We start from the raw sequence: 18440 nt of genomic DNA, 5'->3' as shown, positions 1-18440 counted from the left end.
ATCGTGTTCAGATCCGATGATGTAAAGGTGGAGAAGCATATTTTTCCCTCCCCAGGAGCCTACGGTCCCGTCGGGGAGAAAGACTCCTCACCCGACAAGATGCTGTGCGCCACGTGCTCTGTCTAGTGGTCAGTGAGATGTCAACAGTTGGCCTCAGAGGTGCTGACAGGGCTGGAGCTCAGATCTGGGGGCCAATGGCCCATAAATGGACTGTGGAGGCATGTGAGAGGCTGGGTCCCCACGGAGAGCAGGCGGGGTGAGAGGTAAGGAAGGCGGGCCTGGGGCCCAGGTTTCAGGGATGGCTGGAGCAGGCAGAAATGGGCAAAGCAACAAGAGGACAGGCCGACTGACCCTGAAGCCCCTTCAGAGCCCAAAGCCCTGCCGTTTGTCATTTGCCTTGGAACGTGGGCATCTGCGGAAGGAAGGCCAGGACCCCCCTCCTCGGGCAGCACAGCGGCCCGCGGGCGCTAGGAGCACAGAGGGGAGCCACCCTCTGGTCCTGGCCGGGGCCCCTCCGTGTCTCCACACCTGGTTCTGCCTTGGACTGCGGGGAGGGGAGCCTCGGCGACAAACTCACCAGGAAGTCTTCCTCACAAAACACTTTGCCGTTGACAAAATAAAAGGCTTTTCCTCTCAGCTTCCGGCCTAGGAAGAAACACAAAGGCAGAGTCAAAAGAAAATGTTACTATGCAGCGGACACAGAGAAAAGAAGGCACCATCTCTTCGAGCAGAAATAAACGGGCAAACAATGCCAACTGTCGATAAGTTTCCGGTTATTGCAAGCTGCTGGTGGCCCGTGGCTAAGGCCAGGAGACAGGGCCCCCTGGGGTGCTGCCTGGAGGGGAGGACCAAGGGCTGACTTGGGACTCACCCTACACCCACTGCTCAAACCTCCCCTGTGCTGAGAAAGAAGCCGGCGAGACATCCGGTGACAGGAGAGCAGGGCCGCGTGCATGTGGGGGTCCTGGGCAACAGTCCCTTTTGAAGCTGCCGCTTCCCACAGGCATTTGGGACCGTCACCTTTAACATGTTCTCCAAGGGCTGCTGGTGACGACCTATCAGGACAGTCTTGTAAGTCTTACTTTCTTAATTTTCAGGTATTTTTTCATCCGAACTATAGAAAATATGGATTGTGGGAAGGATAATGATTTTTCTTGTTTTCTCTTTTTCTAAGTGGGGGCGAGCGAGAGTGAGAAAAATCTGAAGCGTCCCAACTTCTTAGAATAACTTTAGTGTCCATAAGGCTAGGATACCGATGAGAACAACTTACAATATCAGTTCCTTTGAACACACGGGCCACGTGTTCAGGGTAAGCAGAAGCGTTTTTATGGCTGTCCCTGGGTCCCTTATAAACCATTTCCCATGCCAGGCACAAAACATACCTGACAGGCTCCAAGGGAGTTCCCAAAACTGAAGGAATTCGAAACACTAGTGGAATCAAGCCTCTGGAGCCAGGGTCCACAGCATGAAACCAAAACTTCCAACGTCACAAACACAAACAGTGCTCCAGACACAGAGAAATCCCCTTGGCGGACCCTGAGTGTCCCCAGAGCAGAAGGAGCACAAGGTGACGGAGGAGAGACAGCCGATGTGGCCTTGGAGCTTGGCGAGGACTCAAAGTATCCACGTAGAGGGAAAGCCACAGAAAAGGAGGTGACTTTAACTACAAAAGACGGATTGAAGAGCTCAGTGTGAAAAACAAAAGCTATTCTAAGAAAATCTAGGCAGCTGTCTTTGACTTTGGCGTAGAACAGGATTTCTTGGGTAAGACATAAAAAGCACAAAAGATCATACGAAGGTAGAGACTGATAAATAGGATATCAAAAGTCGAAACTTCTGTTCGACATAAAACAACAAACACAAAGTCTGAAAGACAAATCTGTGGAAAAGCCAAACTGCTCCTCTTGGCAGGGAGGCGGAAAGAGAGGGCGAGGGACCGGGGACTTGAGGGCGAGGGACCGGGGATTTGAGGACGAGGGACCGGGGACTTGAGGCCGAGTGGAGAGAAGCAGGAGATGGAGGAGGGAAGAGGGTGCGCTGCTGGCCCGGGCGAGCGTGGCTGCAGACCTGGAGGCTGACCATGTGCCCTTCTGCCTCTGTACCCCACTTCTCAGGAAGGCCCCCCCAGACCCACTGCTGTCTCAGTGTCTCCCCAATCCTCTGACTGGTTCCCACAGAACTTTTTAATACTCTGAATATCTGCCACATTACTTAAGACTGTAACATAATTTCAAATCAGCTACATACTAGGAGGGACTTGGCAGCGGTCTGAGGGCAATAAATCTGAGTTGAAGGAATAAAAGGCCAACCCATATGACAAAGCAATTAGTATCTAAACATATTTTAAAAAAAGCCTGTAACACAAGACAAGACAACCCAGTGGTAAAAAAAAAAAAAAAATGGGCAAAGAATAGGAAGGAGAAACCTACCTGTTCGACTCCAGGCAATAACCATTTAAAAAGATGTTCGATGCCACCAGCGATCAGGATGTGCAAATTAAAAGCACAATGAGAGGCTATCTCATTCCCAATGGGCAAAGACCACTGAGCCTGACAAGGTCTTGGTGAAGGGGCGGGACAAGAGGGGAGTGTCGACTGGCATGACCGCTTAGGGAAGAATGTGACAAGAGGCCAGAGAGCTGGAAACCCACATTACCTACGCACACGCCGAGGGACGCCCCTCAAGAAGGCCTCCCGGTGTGAGGAAGGAGGTGTGCGTACGGATGCTCACTGCAGCCCTGAAGGAAAAACCTGGACACCCAGAGCATCGTCAGTGTTCACCGGCATAGAGAAATTGACGCAAATATTGAGGAAGAATTTGGACTTATATTCACAGGATGACATACTACACAGCAGTCAAAATGAATGAACTGGATTTGTACATGTCATTATGAACTGAACTGAACGTACTGATGTGCGAATAGGAAGATGGCTCAGTGATGCATTAATATGACAGGTACTAGACATGTCAGTGAAAGCAACGCGTGTACACGTAAGTGAAAGCACGCACACGTGCGCACACACAAACCAGTACTGGATGTTGTTTATTGATACTTGTGTATGTCGTAACAGTAAAAAAACTGGGACTGAAGGATCCATGCACTCAATTCACGACAGCAGCTGCCCGGGGAAGGGGGAATAGGATGGGAAGGGAAACCGATCTATCTGTAATAGCTGCTTCCTTTATAAAAAATAAGTCAATAAGCCAAAACGACAACATACAAATGTTTGTGCATTCTGGGTGGTAGGTAAATAAAGGTTATTTGCTATAGTACTTTCCCATAGTTTTTAAACTGTGAACACACTCACACACACACACACACACAATACTTCTTCAGGTGAAATACTATAAACCAAAAGCAAATGACAAATAAGACATCTGTACTATATGGCAAAAAAGAACAACCCATATATGCAAATAACTCAATTAACAGTCCAATATAAAAAAGAAAATTAGGAAAAGACGAATGACGAGAAGTGTAAATGACCAATAAATGTAAGAGAAAAATCCTCACCTGTCTCGTGATTTAAAAAAATTGCAAATTAAAATAATATTCCACGCTTTATCTATCCCTGGCGAGGTTAGAAAGAATCACAATCAGTGACATTCTCCACTCTGCAGGGGCGGCAGCAACTGAACCAGCTTTTAAAAGAAAACTTGGTATTAACTATCAACAGAATTTAGAAGTTCAGATTATTTTGACCCAAAAATTCTACTGTGAGAATTTATCCTAAGGAAATAATCAAGTTTGATTGTTTAAAGGGTCTTCACCTCAGCATCATGACGACAGCCTACAAAAATGAGCGTCAAAAGCCTGATTCCTATAAAATCGATCATGGTGTTTATACTGTTATGCAGACTATTATTGCATTTTCGAAAAAAGATTTAATGACACACATACTTAAAGTATTTTAAAACAGGATAAAAGCGTGTATGTGTGTGTGTATGCACGTGTGTGTACAGACATGGATACACATACTTCACATGCCTATGTGATTCCAAAATTATGTGTATGCCAAATGTTAATGGTCAGTAGCTTTGATTATAGGATATGGGTGATTTTTTTTTTTTTTAGGTGAGGCAACCCTTGTTGACTCAATAGATTGCAAGGCCTTGTCAGCTTACATAATCTCTTATTATGCTTTTTATTTTTACACCTACAGCACCTGGTCTTCCTAGGTGGTCTCCCATCCAAGTACTAACCAGGCCCGACCCTGCTTAGCTTCCGAGATCAGACGGGATCGGGCTTCTTCAGGGTGGCGTGGCCGTAGACAGGATATGGGGGATTTTTAGTAAGTTCTTTCTGCAGTGACTGTATTATTTTCACAGCCTGGAGCAGAATGTACGAAGTGAGGAGTGTGAAGAGGGCCGTGGGGCATAATGTTAGAAAGTTACACGTCTTTAGGTCTCCTGTCTTTCTCTTAAAGTTAGTCACCCTCACTTCTAGAAACTTCTTCACAAGTTAGTCACCCTCACTTCTAGAAACTTCTTCATAAGTGTTTCCTGACTTTTGTTAAAAACTAGGGTGTAACAAGAATGACTGCTTACCGCTAGGAGATTTCGAGGTTCTCTAACAGGAATCTCCTCACAGCCATGGAAGTTAATTTTAATGATGTTATTTCCTTATAAATTCCCACCTCTATAAAAAAGAAGCCAGAGAACTCAGAGTTTTAGGTGGGGCAGGGAATGAGAACTGGAGTATCTTCTCCACTTTCTGTCTCCATCGGGCACCTGCGTGAGAACTGACCTTTGGCCTCCCGTCCCTCCCCAAGAGCCAAGGTGACAAGGGCACAAATGGCCCACATGAAGAGGACCTGCCAGCCACGAAGGAGAGTAATCTCCACGTCGCCTGACAGCAAACGAGGCCCAGGCCCAGCCCTGCCTGTGAGGGTTCCCTTTTTTGTGGTTCCCTCTGGGATTACCTACAGGGGGTGAATCCGGTTCTGAAGACAGGAAAGGGGGCAAGGCTGCAGTTGCCAATGCGACCACTTGAGGGCACGAGAAGGCCACCTAAAACCACTTCAGACTTCCTAGAGCAGTGGTCCCCAACCTTTGTAGCACCTGGGACCAGTGCTCCTATGAGAATCTAACACCTGATGATCTGAGGTGGAGCTGAGGCGGTGATGCTAGCGCTGGGGAGCGGCTGCAAATGCAGGTGAAGCTTCGCTCACCCGCCACTCACCTTCTGCTGTGTGGCCCAGGTCCAAACAGGCCATGGACTGGTCAGTACCTGTCTGTGGCCCGGGGGGTTGGGGACCCCTGTCCTAGAGGGAGGTCAGGCTCTGACTCAATGCGTGCGGAACACCAAAGTCTGGTTCCAGGACTGGGTCTAGGAAGTTTTAAGGAATCTGAGTTGGGAATTAATTTTTTTGTTTTAATAGAAGGCAGATTATCTCTGTTCCAGAAATCACAGAGGAAGACCATCAAACACACCAAAGCACTGAACTCTCTAGAAATCCTAGAAATGTAAATTAAACAAGAGCTTCTTCACTTAGGATATCAACAAAGATTTTTTAAATGATCACAGTCATATGCGATTCCTGTCCCTGCATATTTCTGTAAGCTACTGACAGAGTATAAAATGATGAAACTCTTTCTAAAGAGGTAACTTTAAAATGTTTATCTTTGACTCAGTGGGGCTATCTGGGACTTAGCTTAGGGAAAGAATCTGAGATGTCAATAAATGTTTATTTAGATCCAAATTGGCAGCCTTAGAGAAATGATTACATAAAACAGAGTACATTTAAGTAATAAAATATTATGTAGGCATTTAAAAATACCATTCGAATAAATGTTTTAATGATACTTATACTATAGAGAGACACTTAAAATACATTAGTAAGTGAAAAAAGCAAGCTGGACAACTGTATAGTACAATTCAATAGTATAAATATGACTGTGGTTAGCACTGGTAGATAGCATTACAGGGAAATTTTACTTTCATTTTATAAATTTCTTTTTTTTTTTAAAACTTGTCTAGTCTTATGTAGCACTGGTAGAGTGTATTAAAGGGAAACTTCACTTACTACTTTACACATTTTAATATTTTTAAAGTTTTTTTTCTAGTATTATACACTGGTGGATGATATAAGAGAAAAATTTCACTTTTTGCTTCATCCATTTCTATGTTAAATTTTTCTAGAATTATGTACTTATGATCTGAAAAGTAATTTTTTTAATTTAAAAAAACCTTATATAATAATATGAAAGGCAAAAAAAAAAGACCTAAAAATTGTGTATTTCAACTACATAAAGAAGAAATTCAAAGAAAAAAGACAGAAGACAGTGCCTCTGAGGGGCCACATATAGAGTCTCTGCATGATGCGGGTGGGGAGTGCGGGTGGTTTGCCTGTTGTTTGCTTCTTTATGCTTTCCTACACTTCCCAAACTTTTCATAATGAGCAGTTATTACCTTAATCATTTAAAAAACTGCTAAGGTGGCTAGACAGACCCTCTTGTCTAGACCCTGGAGGCCAAAGAAGGGGCTTCGAGGGTGTGTCTGCTTTCCTTATATTCAAAAAAAAAAATTGAGGACTCTCCGCAGACCTCAGAGGGTGGGGCCCTAGTCTGCTCTGAAGGACTCAAGCTCCAGTGTTTACTTCAGTTTTAAGAGACCACCTAAGTTTAGAAACCAAATTCCACATCCAAATTTATCAGTGTATTTTGTCAGTGGGAGAAAAAGCTAACATCTGTTGAATTGTTGAATGCCTTCTATGTTTCGAGTACTGTGTTTAGAACTTTCATATTTTAAAAAGTTCCTTAAATGTTTAAAAACGTTGCCACACACGCATTATTGCATCATTAGCCCCTCTTTCTGTCCCTGTCCTGCCACATGCTATTTACAGAGAAGTCCACACCTCACTCCCTGTCACTTCCTCTGGGTTTCAGCGAGTGTGGAAAGGGCTCCCCCCAAAAACGAGGTGGAAATAAAACCCATCCCATGTCAGTATCAGGCAGCAGGACAAGGTGGCGGGAACCGGTTGCTCTTGGGGATCACTGGAAATGACACCCTAGGATTGCTGGCAACTGGCAGAGCTTCCTTTTCTCTTCATAAAAACACAGTACTCCTAAGTTAAACATTCCCATCTCCATTCCGTAAATTTTGAGGCTCGGAGAGGCTCTCCCAGGAAATGAGGGGGCAGGACGGGAACCCAGGTGTGTGTGACTCAGAAGTTCATGTTTGTCCCACGGTGCCACTAGCCCCCCACCCCCCCGCACTACTTAATGCTTGTCGGGTGCACACTACGTGTGGAATCGCATTTCTCTCCTCCTACCAGAGAGCGGAGAGGGAATTTTCATTTTTTTAAAGCATATTTTACGTCCTGGGCACTATGCATACACTGTCTCTCATTTACTTGACAATTCTGTAAAAATCCCTTGTGATAGATGGCATACGTGTGAATGTAACTTGACTGATGACTGGGACCCATCTCCCACCGTAGGCACGTGGAGGGGAGGGTGAGGTCTGGCAGAAGACGGCCAGTAACCTCATCTGGAGAAGCCCGGAGCCAGAGGGAAAGTCATCACTCCAGATCTGGCCGGTGAAACAGGCAGCAGCTAACCCGGAAATCCCTGGAATCACTGCCACTGTTTCGTTCACGGGCAGGACCTAGAGCTGGAGCGGCCAGACACCGCTAGGTGGCGCCAGAGCACAGCCAGGACCAGGACAGGCGGGGCAGCACTACCGCAGAGGACTCTAGGCTGGCTGGTGGAGGGGGCGGGCTGCGGCCGTCTCATAAACCCTGCAGCAATGTGCCCTGCACTGTAGGCAGCCCGATTCCACCCACCGCACTATGCAAAAGCTAAATCAGCCAGGCCAACTCGCCTGTGTGGCTAAAACTAAGTAGAAGAACTAGGGTCGGAACCCAGGTCTCTGATGCAATGTCACCACTCTTCCCACCAACTATAGTAGTATCTCCTTGTGCCAGAAGGAGTCTCTCAGACTTGGGGAAAGAAAGTGGATTTCTTGGCCTTCCCAATCAAACCTTAAGGGAGTAGAGTGGGGACACGTTTCATCGTCCTTACTCCCTGCGGTGGCACATACTCGGAGGCGTGACACCAAGAAGCCAGCGATGGCTGGGCCAGTGCTTATATAGACATGGGCCAAAATGGAACAGTGGAGGGGTGAGCCCCAAACATCAGGCCAGTGGTTCTGAAACTTCAGCATGCTTCGGAAGCACCTGGTGGGTTTGTTCCAACACGGCTGCTGGCCCCACCCCGGGATTCCGATTCCGTAGGTCTGGGAGGGGCCTGAGAACCGGCCTTTCCCCGGTGATGCTGCCAGTTGCTGGTCCAGGGACCACACTCTGAGTGTCACCGGGGCTCGTCTCTGCACCGGCGCTTCCACCTGATGGGATTCATCTCGGTCAAACCAAAGCGCTCAGACCTAGGCCACCCCTAAATAATCGGCGCCACACACAGAGCTGCGGAGGGAGCAGGCGCGGCCGGGTGACAGCTTCATCACTCAGTTTCGGGGTCCCGCTTCCTTAGCTGTCCCGCTTCCGGCGGAGGGATTCCGGGCACCAGGCAACATCCCCTGAGAGGCACACCAAACATGTACCAAACAAGTCGTTTTTCCAGAGCTTTAAAATACAGCAGCCAGAGGTGCTCTTTATTTAAGAGTTTATAAAATATTGACTAATAAATGTACAGACTCATCAAGAATGCACTCTAAAAGCCACTTCCCATAGACGCAGTGAATGAATATTTTATATTTGCCTTTGAGGCACCTTCAGTTGAAAAGAGAAAAATGCGGGTGAACGCAGTGTGGCCCGATGAAGGAAGCAGCAGTGGGGAATGTCACAAAGAGAGGTCAGCCATCTAATGTGACAAATGAAACTAAACCTGCAGTACTCTCCCCGCCTTCTTCCTTCTAGAAATAAAAGCGACTCATCTATTCCGGACAAGTAACTGGCCCTTAGCTGTAAGACCTCACCACAAATTTCAGTTTCCAAAATACCTCTGCAAAGGAAAACTGCGAGGTGTTCCCGAGAAGAAGAGTTTCTGAGAAAAGGAAATAGAGCTAATAATAGTTTAGACTGTGTTTTTATTGTATTATCCCAACTGGTAATTTCAACCTGTGCTCTCGCAAAGGCTACCGGTCATAGCTGGCTATTCGTATATCAATCTAAATCAACTAAAATTTTAAAAAAGTTAAAAATTCAGCTCAAGTGCTTGAATAAGAACATTTCAAGGACCTGATGCCACTTGTGACGGAGTTCTACCCGATCCGCTTCTCCAAAAGACTTTTTCCAAAATAACTTAACTCTTAAGAAGAAACGGAAAAGAAACCAACCAAACTGGTTCTGCTCAAATGAACTAGATCCACTTGGAATTTCACAGGCTTCCTCCAGCCTCTGTGGGCCGAGGGACAACGCGGAAAGCGGGGAGAGTGGAAAAGCGCTCAGCGTGGGGTCCTTGGCTTTGCCATTTCCCAGAAATGAGAGGCTGGCGGGTCACCCACCTTCCTGGGTTCTGTGGTGGAGAGGACAGAGCTGGGGATCAGCGCGGGGCGCCCAGCACGGTGCTGGCTCGGTCTCAGTGTCTGGCACAATCCCTGTTGCCAGGCTCCCTGCGAAGACCTTCGGTTTCCTCAGCTGCGACCTACCTGAGCCAAAAATCACACCCACCACCATCTCCCTGCCCAGCTCCTCCAGGTCTTCCTTCTCAGTTTACCTGTGGCAAAGGGCCAGGTTTTTGTTGTCTTTTTAATTTCCACCTGTCCGTCTAATTTTCATAATAATGTGGAAAAATGAAACATAAAATCCAAGCCCTAATTGACTCTGTCAAATTGTTATATAAAAGTTTCAAAATGGTGTCAATTCCTGAGCATCTCTCCTTACTGACCGGCACTGGTCGGGGACCACACTACGAGCAGCGCTGCTCCTCACTGGCCACTCTCAAGTCCTTTGTTCTCTCACGGTTTTACAAAGCCACGCTTTTCGTTTCCCATCCCCACTACTCCAGACCACTATTGTCCGGATCAGAGAAGAAAATACTGCACAGAGAAAAAAATCCAGGAGGTCTGCCCAGGGTATCCTTAGAGTTTCAGCAAATACAATCGGCACAGGAGCGGGAAGAATCTAACCATGGCTGGGGGTAAAAGACATCGAAAGGATGAGCGAGAACAGTGCCTGGTGTCCGCGGGGGTCAGAAACGGTGCCTGTCCCCACCAGCCAGACTGGGAACCTCATAATAATGCACGGAGTGCTGAGTGCAACGGGAATGCCTTGCCCTGGGAGTGGGCAATAATCAGCCTGGGTTCCGTTCCAAATTCACCTAATGAATCACATTGGATGGGATTAGGAGCAGATTACATATTGCAGGAGGAAAGACCAGCGAATGTAAAAGGCATAACCATAGAAACTGTCCAAAGGAAAGAGAGAGGAAAAGAATCTAAAAACTGGGAAGAGTTTAAGTGAGCTGTGAGACAACAGAAACAAAGATAAAGATGACACTGAATTTCTGACGGGAAACAACGCCAGCGAGAGAACAGTGGAACCTTTAAAGAACCGGAAAAAAAAATGCTATCAACCTAGAATTCTATGACCCAGCAAAAAATATCTTTTAAAACCAAAAGTGAAATAAAGATGAATTCAGACACTCAAAATCTAAAAGAATTCATCACGGGCAGACCTATACTACAAAAAAAAGTTAAGGTAGTCCTTTTGTCTTGGTATGGGGCTACATATATATATATGTTTGTATATTTATATATGTACATACATACACAGACACACGCATATTTAAAGAAAAAAATATATATTTTCAATGTGACTATACTGCCTTTGTGATGTATAAAGTTCTAAAAATAATAAACTTCACTGATCATGTCTTATGAATAAGCGATCTCTGGTTTAGGAACTAGAAACTTTACCGGCACTGTCCAATACAGTAGACACTAGCCACATGCAGCTATTTAAATTTAAACTTTAATTAAAATGAAATATAATTAAAATTTCAACTCATCAGTCACACTAGCCACGGTTCAAGTGCTCAACAGCCGCATGTGGCCACTGGCTGCCACATGGGACCATGTGAGTCTAGAGTTCAGGGCCGCAGCCAGAGAGCTGGAGGCCAAATGAAGGTAAAGACAGGTGGGCAGTGAGGCCAGCTGCGGGGCCACGGGCAGGTTCTGCGTGTCCCCCGGGATGCTCAGCATGGTGCACGTGCCTGGGCCTGAGGTCCACAGGCTTTGGGAATCAGGTACCTCTGCAGGTGGAGCCGGGGGTCTGCACTGTAACAGGCTCTGTGGGACTGTGACTGATGTGCGGTAAAGGGTGAGAACCACGGCCGCGGTGGCAGGAGCTTACACTGCGGGGCCGCCTGCCCCTGAGCTGGGACCTCGGTCTCCCACGCGCAGTGTGTGAGCACTCTGGGACCCCACATTCCTCTTGTGTCAATGAGGTTGTGGGGGAGGAGCAGATGAGGGTTCCACAAACGGTGGCTCGTATTACAACCGGTGACAGAGGCACAGGAGCAGCGATGGAAACCGGGGCTGCAAAAGAAATTGTTGATGAGGAAACATAAGAGAGACAGGAAGTGAGGAAGGAAGGAAGGGAAAGTCGAGGAGAAGGAAGATGAAAGGGCCCAGGTTCGTCAGTGTTCTCCAGGGGAACAGAACCGATAGTGTGTGTAGACAGATTTATTATAAGGAATTGGCTCATACAATTATAGGGGCCAATAGGTTCCCAAGATTTGCAGTCAGCAAGCTGGAGGCCCGGAAGAGCTGATGGTGTGGTCCCAGTACACAGGCAAGAAAAACTGATGTCCCAGTTCAAATTCCCTTACTCTTGGGAGGTCAGCCTTTGTGTACTAAATGTGGGCCTTCAACTGATTGGGCGCGGCCCACCCACGTTAGGGAGGGCAATCTGCTTTACTCAGCCTGCCAATTATTAATCTCATGGAAACACCCTTGCAGACAGACACATCCAAAATAATGTTTGACCCAACGTCTGAACACCCCATGGCTCAGTCACATTGACACACAAAATTAACCATCACAGAGCCAGTGCTGGGGGCAGAAATTTAAGAGAACATTAGAGAGACAGTATACCTAAAAGAGAAAAGAAGAGACGCTCTTAGAAAGATGAGAGAGCCAAGGAGACCTACACAGTGTATATGATGCCAAAATAAAGTGCACACCCCCAGAAAAAAATCTTACTCCCAAATCCAAATTCTGGCTCTGAGATGAGGTGCCCAGTATAACATCTTCATGCTGATTAGGGTGTCGTGCCCCTGGCCTATCAGCACACTCTTCATTCTCCTCTTAGAGGTAAGGAGACAGGTGACACATGACACATGGGGTGCCACCAGGTCTCACCCTTGGGATTAGCGAAAGAAAGAAATGCAGATTTCCATCCGAAACCATGCACGTGCCTGGAACGCAGGCGTGGCAGTTAATGATGTAAGTTACACTGGAGTTACCGCTACTATATGGTTCAAAAACCCCGACTCTATTCATGTCACTGGCACCAAGAATCTGATTTTCTCCTGCATCAGGGACTTCGTGGCCTCTGGTTGAATCAACAAAGTCTGATCTGGGAACCCAAGCCTGGCCCCGATTCCAGAGCGCCCAGCAGAACTGGGTTTGCTGGAGACGGACATAGAGACATTTTGATAACACGTCAAGTAAAAGTCGGCCCTCTCCCCCCCCCTCGACCCCCCAGGGCCCTTTGCCCAACTGTCTGTCTTGGTAGTTTCCTGATTTCTCCCTCACCCACTCGCCCGCTGACTTCCTATAGGATCTGCCCACTCTTCCTTTCTCACGTTCTTGGTCTTGCACTTTTCCTTAGATCCAGCCGACTGACTCACTCGGCTCACACATAAACGCTGCACGTGAAGTGAAGTACTGGGATGACTCAACGGCTCAGGAATTGAGAGATCAGAGGCCTTAAGAAGGAAGACACTTCTCATCAAAGCCCTTAATCCATTTCTGTGCCATGGGGGCAGCCGCTATAGAGTCCCATCTCTTCCCTTCCAGGTCCCAGGCCGTGAAGGCATGCACAACTCAAGGTCATCTGAAAACCCAACCTTTGTTGTCACACAGCCCTAAGACAGCAGCAGCTGGACCTGAGAATAATGGCAAGACCCGTGCCCAGAGCCAGCATCCTTTCTTTAGCACACAGTCTCTCTGAGCAAAGGTGACTTCGTACAGGGGCTGACAGCAAGGGCTATGGGGTCCACAAGGTCCTGGGCTCAAGTTAAATCACGCTACTTAACAGCGATGCAACCAGTCACAAGCAAACTAAACTCTCCAAGCCATCGTCTATGAAACTCGCGGGATTGTTACAGGATTTAGTGAGTTGCTGTGGGTGGAGGGCTCGGGGAGGGGTCAGGCTGACGCTAGCTGGAAAGCTCACCTAGAACTCGTTTCATTATCACATTGATGAGATGCCTTAGGAGCTTAACTCTTGTTTATATCCATTAGCCTGTGGTACAACCGGTTTCATTACTTAGCGTCTCACGTGAAGTCGCAGAACCTACTGGCCACGAAAAGTGAAGACTTACCGGACTTATAAATATCGTGACGATTGTTTTAAGGAAGCAGGCCACCCGTGGGTTAAAGGAGGCGCTTCCTAGTTCACGCTCCACTATTTCAGAATCTCTGATGTTTGCAAAGCCTGGGCTGGTGAGGTAGTTTGTGAAGTCAATGATAAAGGTAAAGAGGGTTGCAGAGGTAGAGTTGAGACTCAGTGAGGAGAACGAAACAGCTGATGAGAACCCCGCAGGACCTCAGGGCTACTGGCTGGCGAGCCGCCCATCACGGATTCGTTCACTAAGACCCTCTGTTCTGCAACGCTGGGCTTAATTCTAGTCGTTTTACTTACCTGAAGCAATGAAACGGCCCTTTTTTAGTGTTCTAGATGTGGGCTTTCCACTGACTCAGAGACTTTTCCCTGATTGGGTCCAAATGTGTGAGATTTCACTATAAAACCCATTCACGATCTTTAACAGGCATGGATGTTTGGTCTTTGGAAGGCTGGATGGACAATGGCGTATATTTCTTCGTTTTGTTGTGTTTTTTCCCTAAGGTACAGCTGGCAGGTCACAGTGCATGCCCCGCCCAGGAACATAAGCGCTAGGGTACAGCACTGAAAGTCACCTGCTCTGACCTTGACTTGCACCTTCCAGCACTGTCCCGAGTGGACCCTGTCTGGCCCTTGGTGGCCTTCCGCTGAGCTCGAGCTGGCACCGGGCACAGTTCCCATAGGCCTCGCACTACTATGTCCCAGTCCCCACGCCCAGGACCCGGACACCCTCGTGTTCTATGGGCTTTGGGGGAGGAGAATCCGTGGAATTGCTTATCTAGCCCATCATTTTCCAGCTCATCCAGACGAAAACTAAGAGCAGCCACGAACAAGCCATGACATGCCGAACAGGTTTCACCCTTACTCCGGGATGGAATCTGCTTAGTCTTTACAAAATGAACAAAATCTTACTTTTTGGATCTGCCCCTGCCCGGAGTGAAGACACAGACAGCCTTGCCATCTTTCCCCTCACGGTCTATTCCGGAAGGGGCCGACGAGAATGCCACTTGTCCCCACAAGCTCAGCACACTTTGTCTTCTCATTGCGCCTCTCTCAAGCCACAGACGGGCGCCAGCTTCTCCTCAGACAGGACACTTGACGTACAGTTGGTGGCTGCCAGCCAAGGCCTGCCTGCCCTCTCCACTGACCCTCCCTCCCACCCCACCGTGTGCCAACAGCTTTCTGAGACCATCCAGTCAGGGACACAGACACTCCGGGGGGGCAGAGCCTCAGGGGAAGCAGAGAGACCCACAGCACACATCTCCATGGCAACCAAACACACTCTCCTCACCAGGAGCATGTTAAAGAAGAACTTTAACAAACCACAGAACCACCCACACCTCGCACCCTGAAGCTTACTTCTGAAAACCAACCAAGGAAACGATTCAGCAGAGGGACAAAAAAGACGCATGCACAAAGACACCCGCCAGGGCTGTGTGTGATTAACCAACAGACCGGAAACGAGCTCACTGCCATAAAACCATGGGACAACTCGGCCGGTAACCATGGGACTGTTAAGATGATTATTATGAAGACTACAGAGCTATGGATGGATTTATGACAAAATATTAAATAAAAAAGGATACAACACTATTTATATGCTATGATTACAATTCTAAAAATTTTGGAGAAATTTTGGACACACTCGTATAAATTTGGTCAAAACCCAGAAGGGAAAATACCCACGTTAGAATAACGTAACAGGTTCCTGCCTTTAAATTTTTCTTTGTGGTTGTCATGCTGTTCTCATGACTAAAAATGAATTAAACGTTGCTGCTTCTTTCAGAGGTGGGGAATCACACGTGTCTGTACAGGGGAACCACGCTGTGCCCTGGAGAATCTGCACCCTCCACAGAGGCAAAGGTCTGGGTGAGGACACCTTGTGATCCTCCCAAGACCCAAGAGGACAGGCGGCTATAAAGCAGGGGTCCCCAACCCCCAGGCAAGGACCACTACAGGTCCATGGCCTGTTAGGAACCAGGCCGCACAGGAGGAGGTGAGCGGCAGGCGAGCGAGCAAAGCTTCATCTTATTTGCGGCCGCTCCCCAGCGCTAGCATCACCGCCTCAGCTCCACCTCAGACCATCAGGCATTACAGTCTCGTAGGAACACCAGTCCCTGGTGCCAAAAAGGTTGGGGACCGCTGCTGTAAGGAGCTCCTATAAGAGCATCTCCCTCCAGCCTCTCCAGCTTCCCTGGGAGCCTGTCACGAGATGAGACAGCCTTCATCTCTCATAAGGTGTGGGCTCTACCCCACCCCCAGAATACAGCTGCATCTAGGACTGGCTGTTCCGCATCCTATAACCTGCTCAGTGGTCACCTGGCCCCTCTCGTGTCATCCTTTTCGGTATGTGGGACAAGGACCCAGGAAGCTGGCAACTTGGGAATGTCCCTTCTTTCTGTTGCCCAGGAAGGTAATAAACTGTCTGAACTTAAAAGTGGCTCGTTACATCTGTATCAAAGGAGTCAGCTTGACAAGATCCCACATTCTGTTTTAATAGATTATCAAGAAAATCCAAGACGTGAGTGTGTGCGTGTGTGTGTGTGCCCACCTACAGAAATAGATCTCTGTAGCTATATTATTTTCATAAATCAAACGGAGAAACAAACACACACACACACACACACAAATATACACACGAACCAACCAGAAAAATGGGGACATGCAAGGCTCATCTAGATTCTGGTGCCAGCTCCATTGCCAGGTTTTTAATCTTGGACAATTCACTTCCCCTCTCTGGGCCTCATTCCCTCTTCCACCAATGAAGGAGGGGACAGGCTGGATGAGCCCGACCTCAGCTGTGCCATCCCGATGACAATGACATTCATAGAGACACCCTTGAGGACCTCTAGGCCATGGAGCAACCCGGTACCTCCTTCTGCTGAAAGCAGTTACGGGGCAGCAATAGGTCAACTGAACAAAGGGAACTACTTCCAGTGTCCCAGAGAAGCTGCTCAGACACATGCCTGGGTCTCTACCTGCGCCCTGGGAGGGGGCGGAGGCTGGGTGTTTACACACAACACGAGTGTGTGCAGGCCCCTTGGCAAACAGAAGCACCGCGGCACTATCTGATGCAGTCCCCGTCCTCATTCATTGAGCAACTCTGCCCTAGGGCCTAGTTTGCTGGCACCAGAGTCCCAGAGAATGTGGGTCACGCCTGCATGAGGGCACCAACGAGAAAGCAGGGCATGCCAAATTCAGGAGAGAAGGCTACTTCATGCTGCAGGGACAAGGAAGGCTTCCTGGAAGAGGCAGCCTTTCATCTGGGTCCTCAAGGCTGGCCAGAATTTAAGTGGATGGAGTGAGTGGGGACAGGAGATTCTAGGGAGCAGCGTGATCAGAGACACGCACATGGAAAAGAGAAATTCAGTTTGACCGTGCTGTTAGTAGAAAGTAATAATAGAGACTAGACCACAAGGGCCTTAAAGGGTAGAAGAAGCAAAAACCCAAAGCATCTGTCTTCCTTAAGCCTTTGTGCTTGTCATATTGTGAAGCAAGACAAACTCAACCCATTAGAGAATTGACAGCTGGTCACACAGCCACAGGAGGAACCAACTGACTCATCAATGTTTTTTTTCCCCCCAACAACTTTCTTAGTTCAAATGATAATTGCTTGAGAAGAAAAACAACTTAATGTTGTGTGTGTGTGTGTGTGTGTGTTTTTCCTGGAAAACAGAGCAAATATTGAGAAGTAGTTGCAGAAGCCAAAGTCAAAGATAATTTTTAAAAGAAGGTATCACGTGTCAAAGATTTTATTTAGCTCATCAATTAATGAGGGAAGCAGTAAGATGTTACAGCTGGGAGACTGCAAAGACCCATACATGAGAGATGCTAAAATCTAACATGCAGACCCGCAGTGGTCAGTCTCCACAGGGGGACAGTCGACTGCACCGCCACCAGACGCGATCTGCGTGGTCATGGATGAACATCACATGCGTTGCCATCAGGACAGCGTACAGAGTGCCACATGGCACAAAGGGAAAGCAAAACCAGGAGCCCAGAGAACCCGGTAACCAGACAACTGTGTTTCCACTGAGGACGCCCAGAAGACTTTCTGATCCGTTTCAAAGTCTTCCACGGTTTTTCCCTACCATGGTGAAAATACTGATCAACGCCCAAACCGTAAATTCTCAGGCGTGTGTTTTATGGAAACGCAGTGGGGACTGAAGCATGAGGTTTAGAAGCCAGGCGCATGCCTGGCCATCAAGGCTTGGCAGGTGAGGAGGCAGGTCCATGCTCGCCTGGCTAACTTTAGACCGGGAATCAGGAGGACCGCGAGGGCTGTGTCTCAGGCCAGCTGAGAGCAAGTTCCTTTCTTTCCCTTCTCCAGAGGCTTCTACGATGAGGAGCCTGGCACTAATCCAGGGTGCTCAGCCCTGGCCAACCCCTAGAGTCACTTGAGGGGCTCTGAATAGTACACCTACCCCACTCCAGAAATTCCACCGCTAGGGCTTCTGATTCCGCTGGTTGGGCTGGGGCATCACTGGTTTTTAAGATGTCCCCCAGTGATTCTCACGGCAGCCAGGATGGAGAACCACTGGATCAGATGATAAGGCCCCTTTGTCTCTGACCCTCTGGATTTCTTGCAATGTCTCCTCTTATTTGACGGCTGCTAGCCTTGGTATAGAATTAGAGAGCATCGGTGGGACATTTTTCAAGAACGCTGCTCAAAACTGATCTTGGGTAGAGACCATAAAACAGGCACAATTCATGACCTGGTCAGACTAGGCAAACGTCCAGCAACGTGTTAGAACCTTCACTACGGGTGCCATGGATTCAGTGAGCAGTTTGCTACACTGCGCACAGGCCTGGCCTCCTGACTGGCTGCTTTCATCATAAGGCATGTACCAGAGTACAAAGATGCCCACAGGTGTGTGTGCTGCTAGGCACCAACACTTACGCAGTGTGCAC

General features: G+C 48.0%; 1 protein-coding gene and 1 non-coding gene across 3 annotated transcripts in view; both read right to left on the bottom strand.

Annotated features, from left to right (window-relative positions):
* Positions 1–18440, bottom strand: part of LIMD1 (LIM domain containing 1) — a 76620-nt gene that overhangs the window by 11786 nt on the left and 46394 nt on the right. For both annotated transcript variants that reach the window (XM_039837540.1, XM_039837539.1), the window contains exon 3: positions 578–645. In XM_039837540.1, the coding sequence (XP_039693474.1) occupies positions 578–645 (68 nt within the window). The remainder of the gene's footprint in view (positions 1–577; positions 646–18440) is intronic.
* Positions 4155–4273, bottom strand: LOC120582491 (5S ribosomal RNA). The gene has a single exon (XR_005647583.1). It is a non-coding gene; the product is annotated as a 5S ribosomal RNA (ribosomal RNA).

This window comes from Pteropus medius, unplaced genomic scaffold (genome assembly GCF_902729225.1).
Source record: "Pteropus medius unplaced genomic scaffold, Ma_sr-lr_union100, whole genome shotgun sequence".
NCBI classification, from domain to species: Eukaryota; Metazoa; Chordata; class Mammalia; order Chiroptera; family Pteropodidae; genus Pteropus; species Pteropus medius.
The sequence above is the reverse complement of the archived record's forward strand: the minus strand, read 5'-3'. Positions and strand labels throughout refer to the sequence as shown.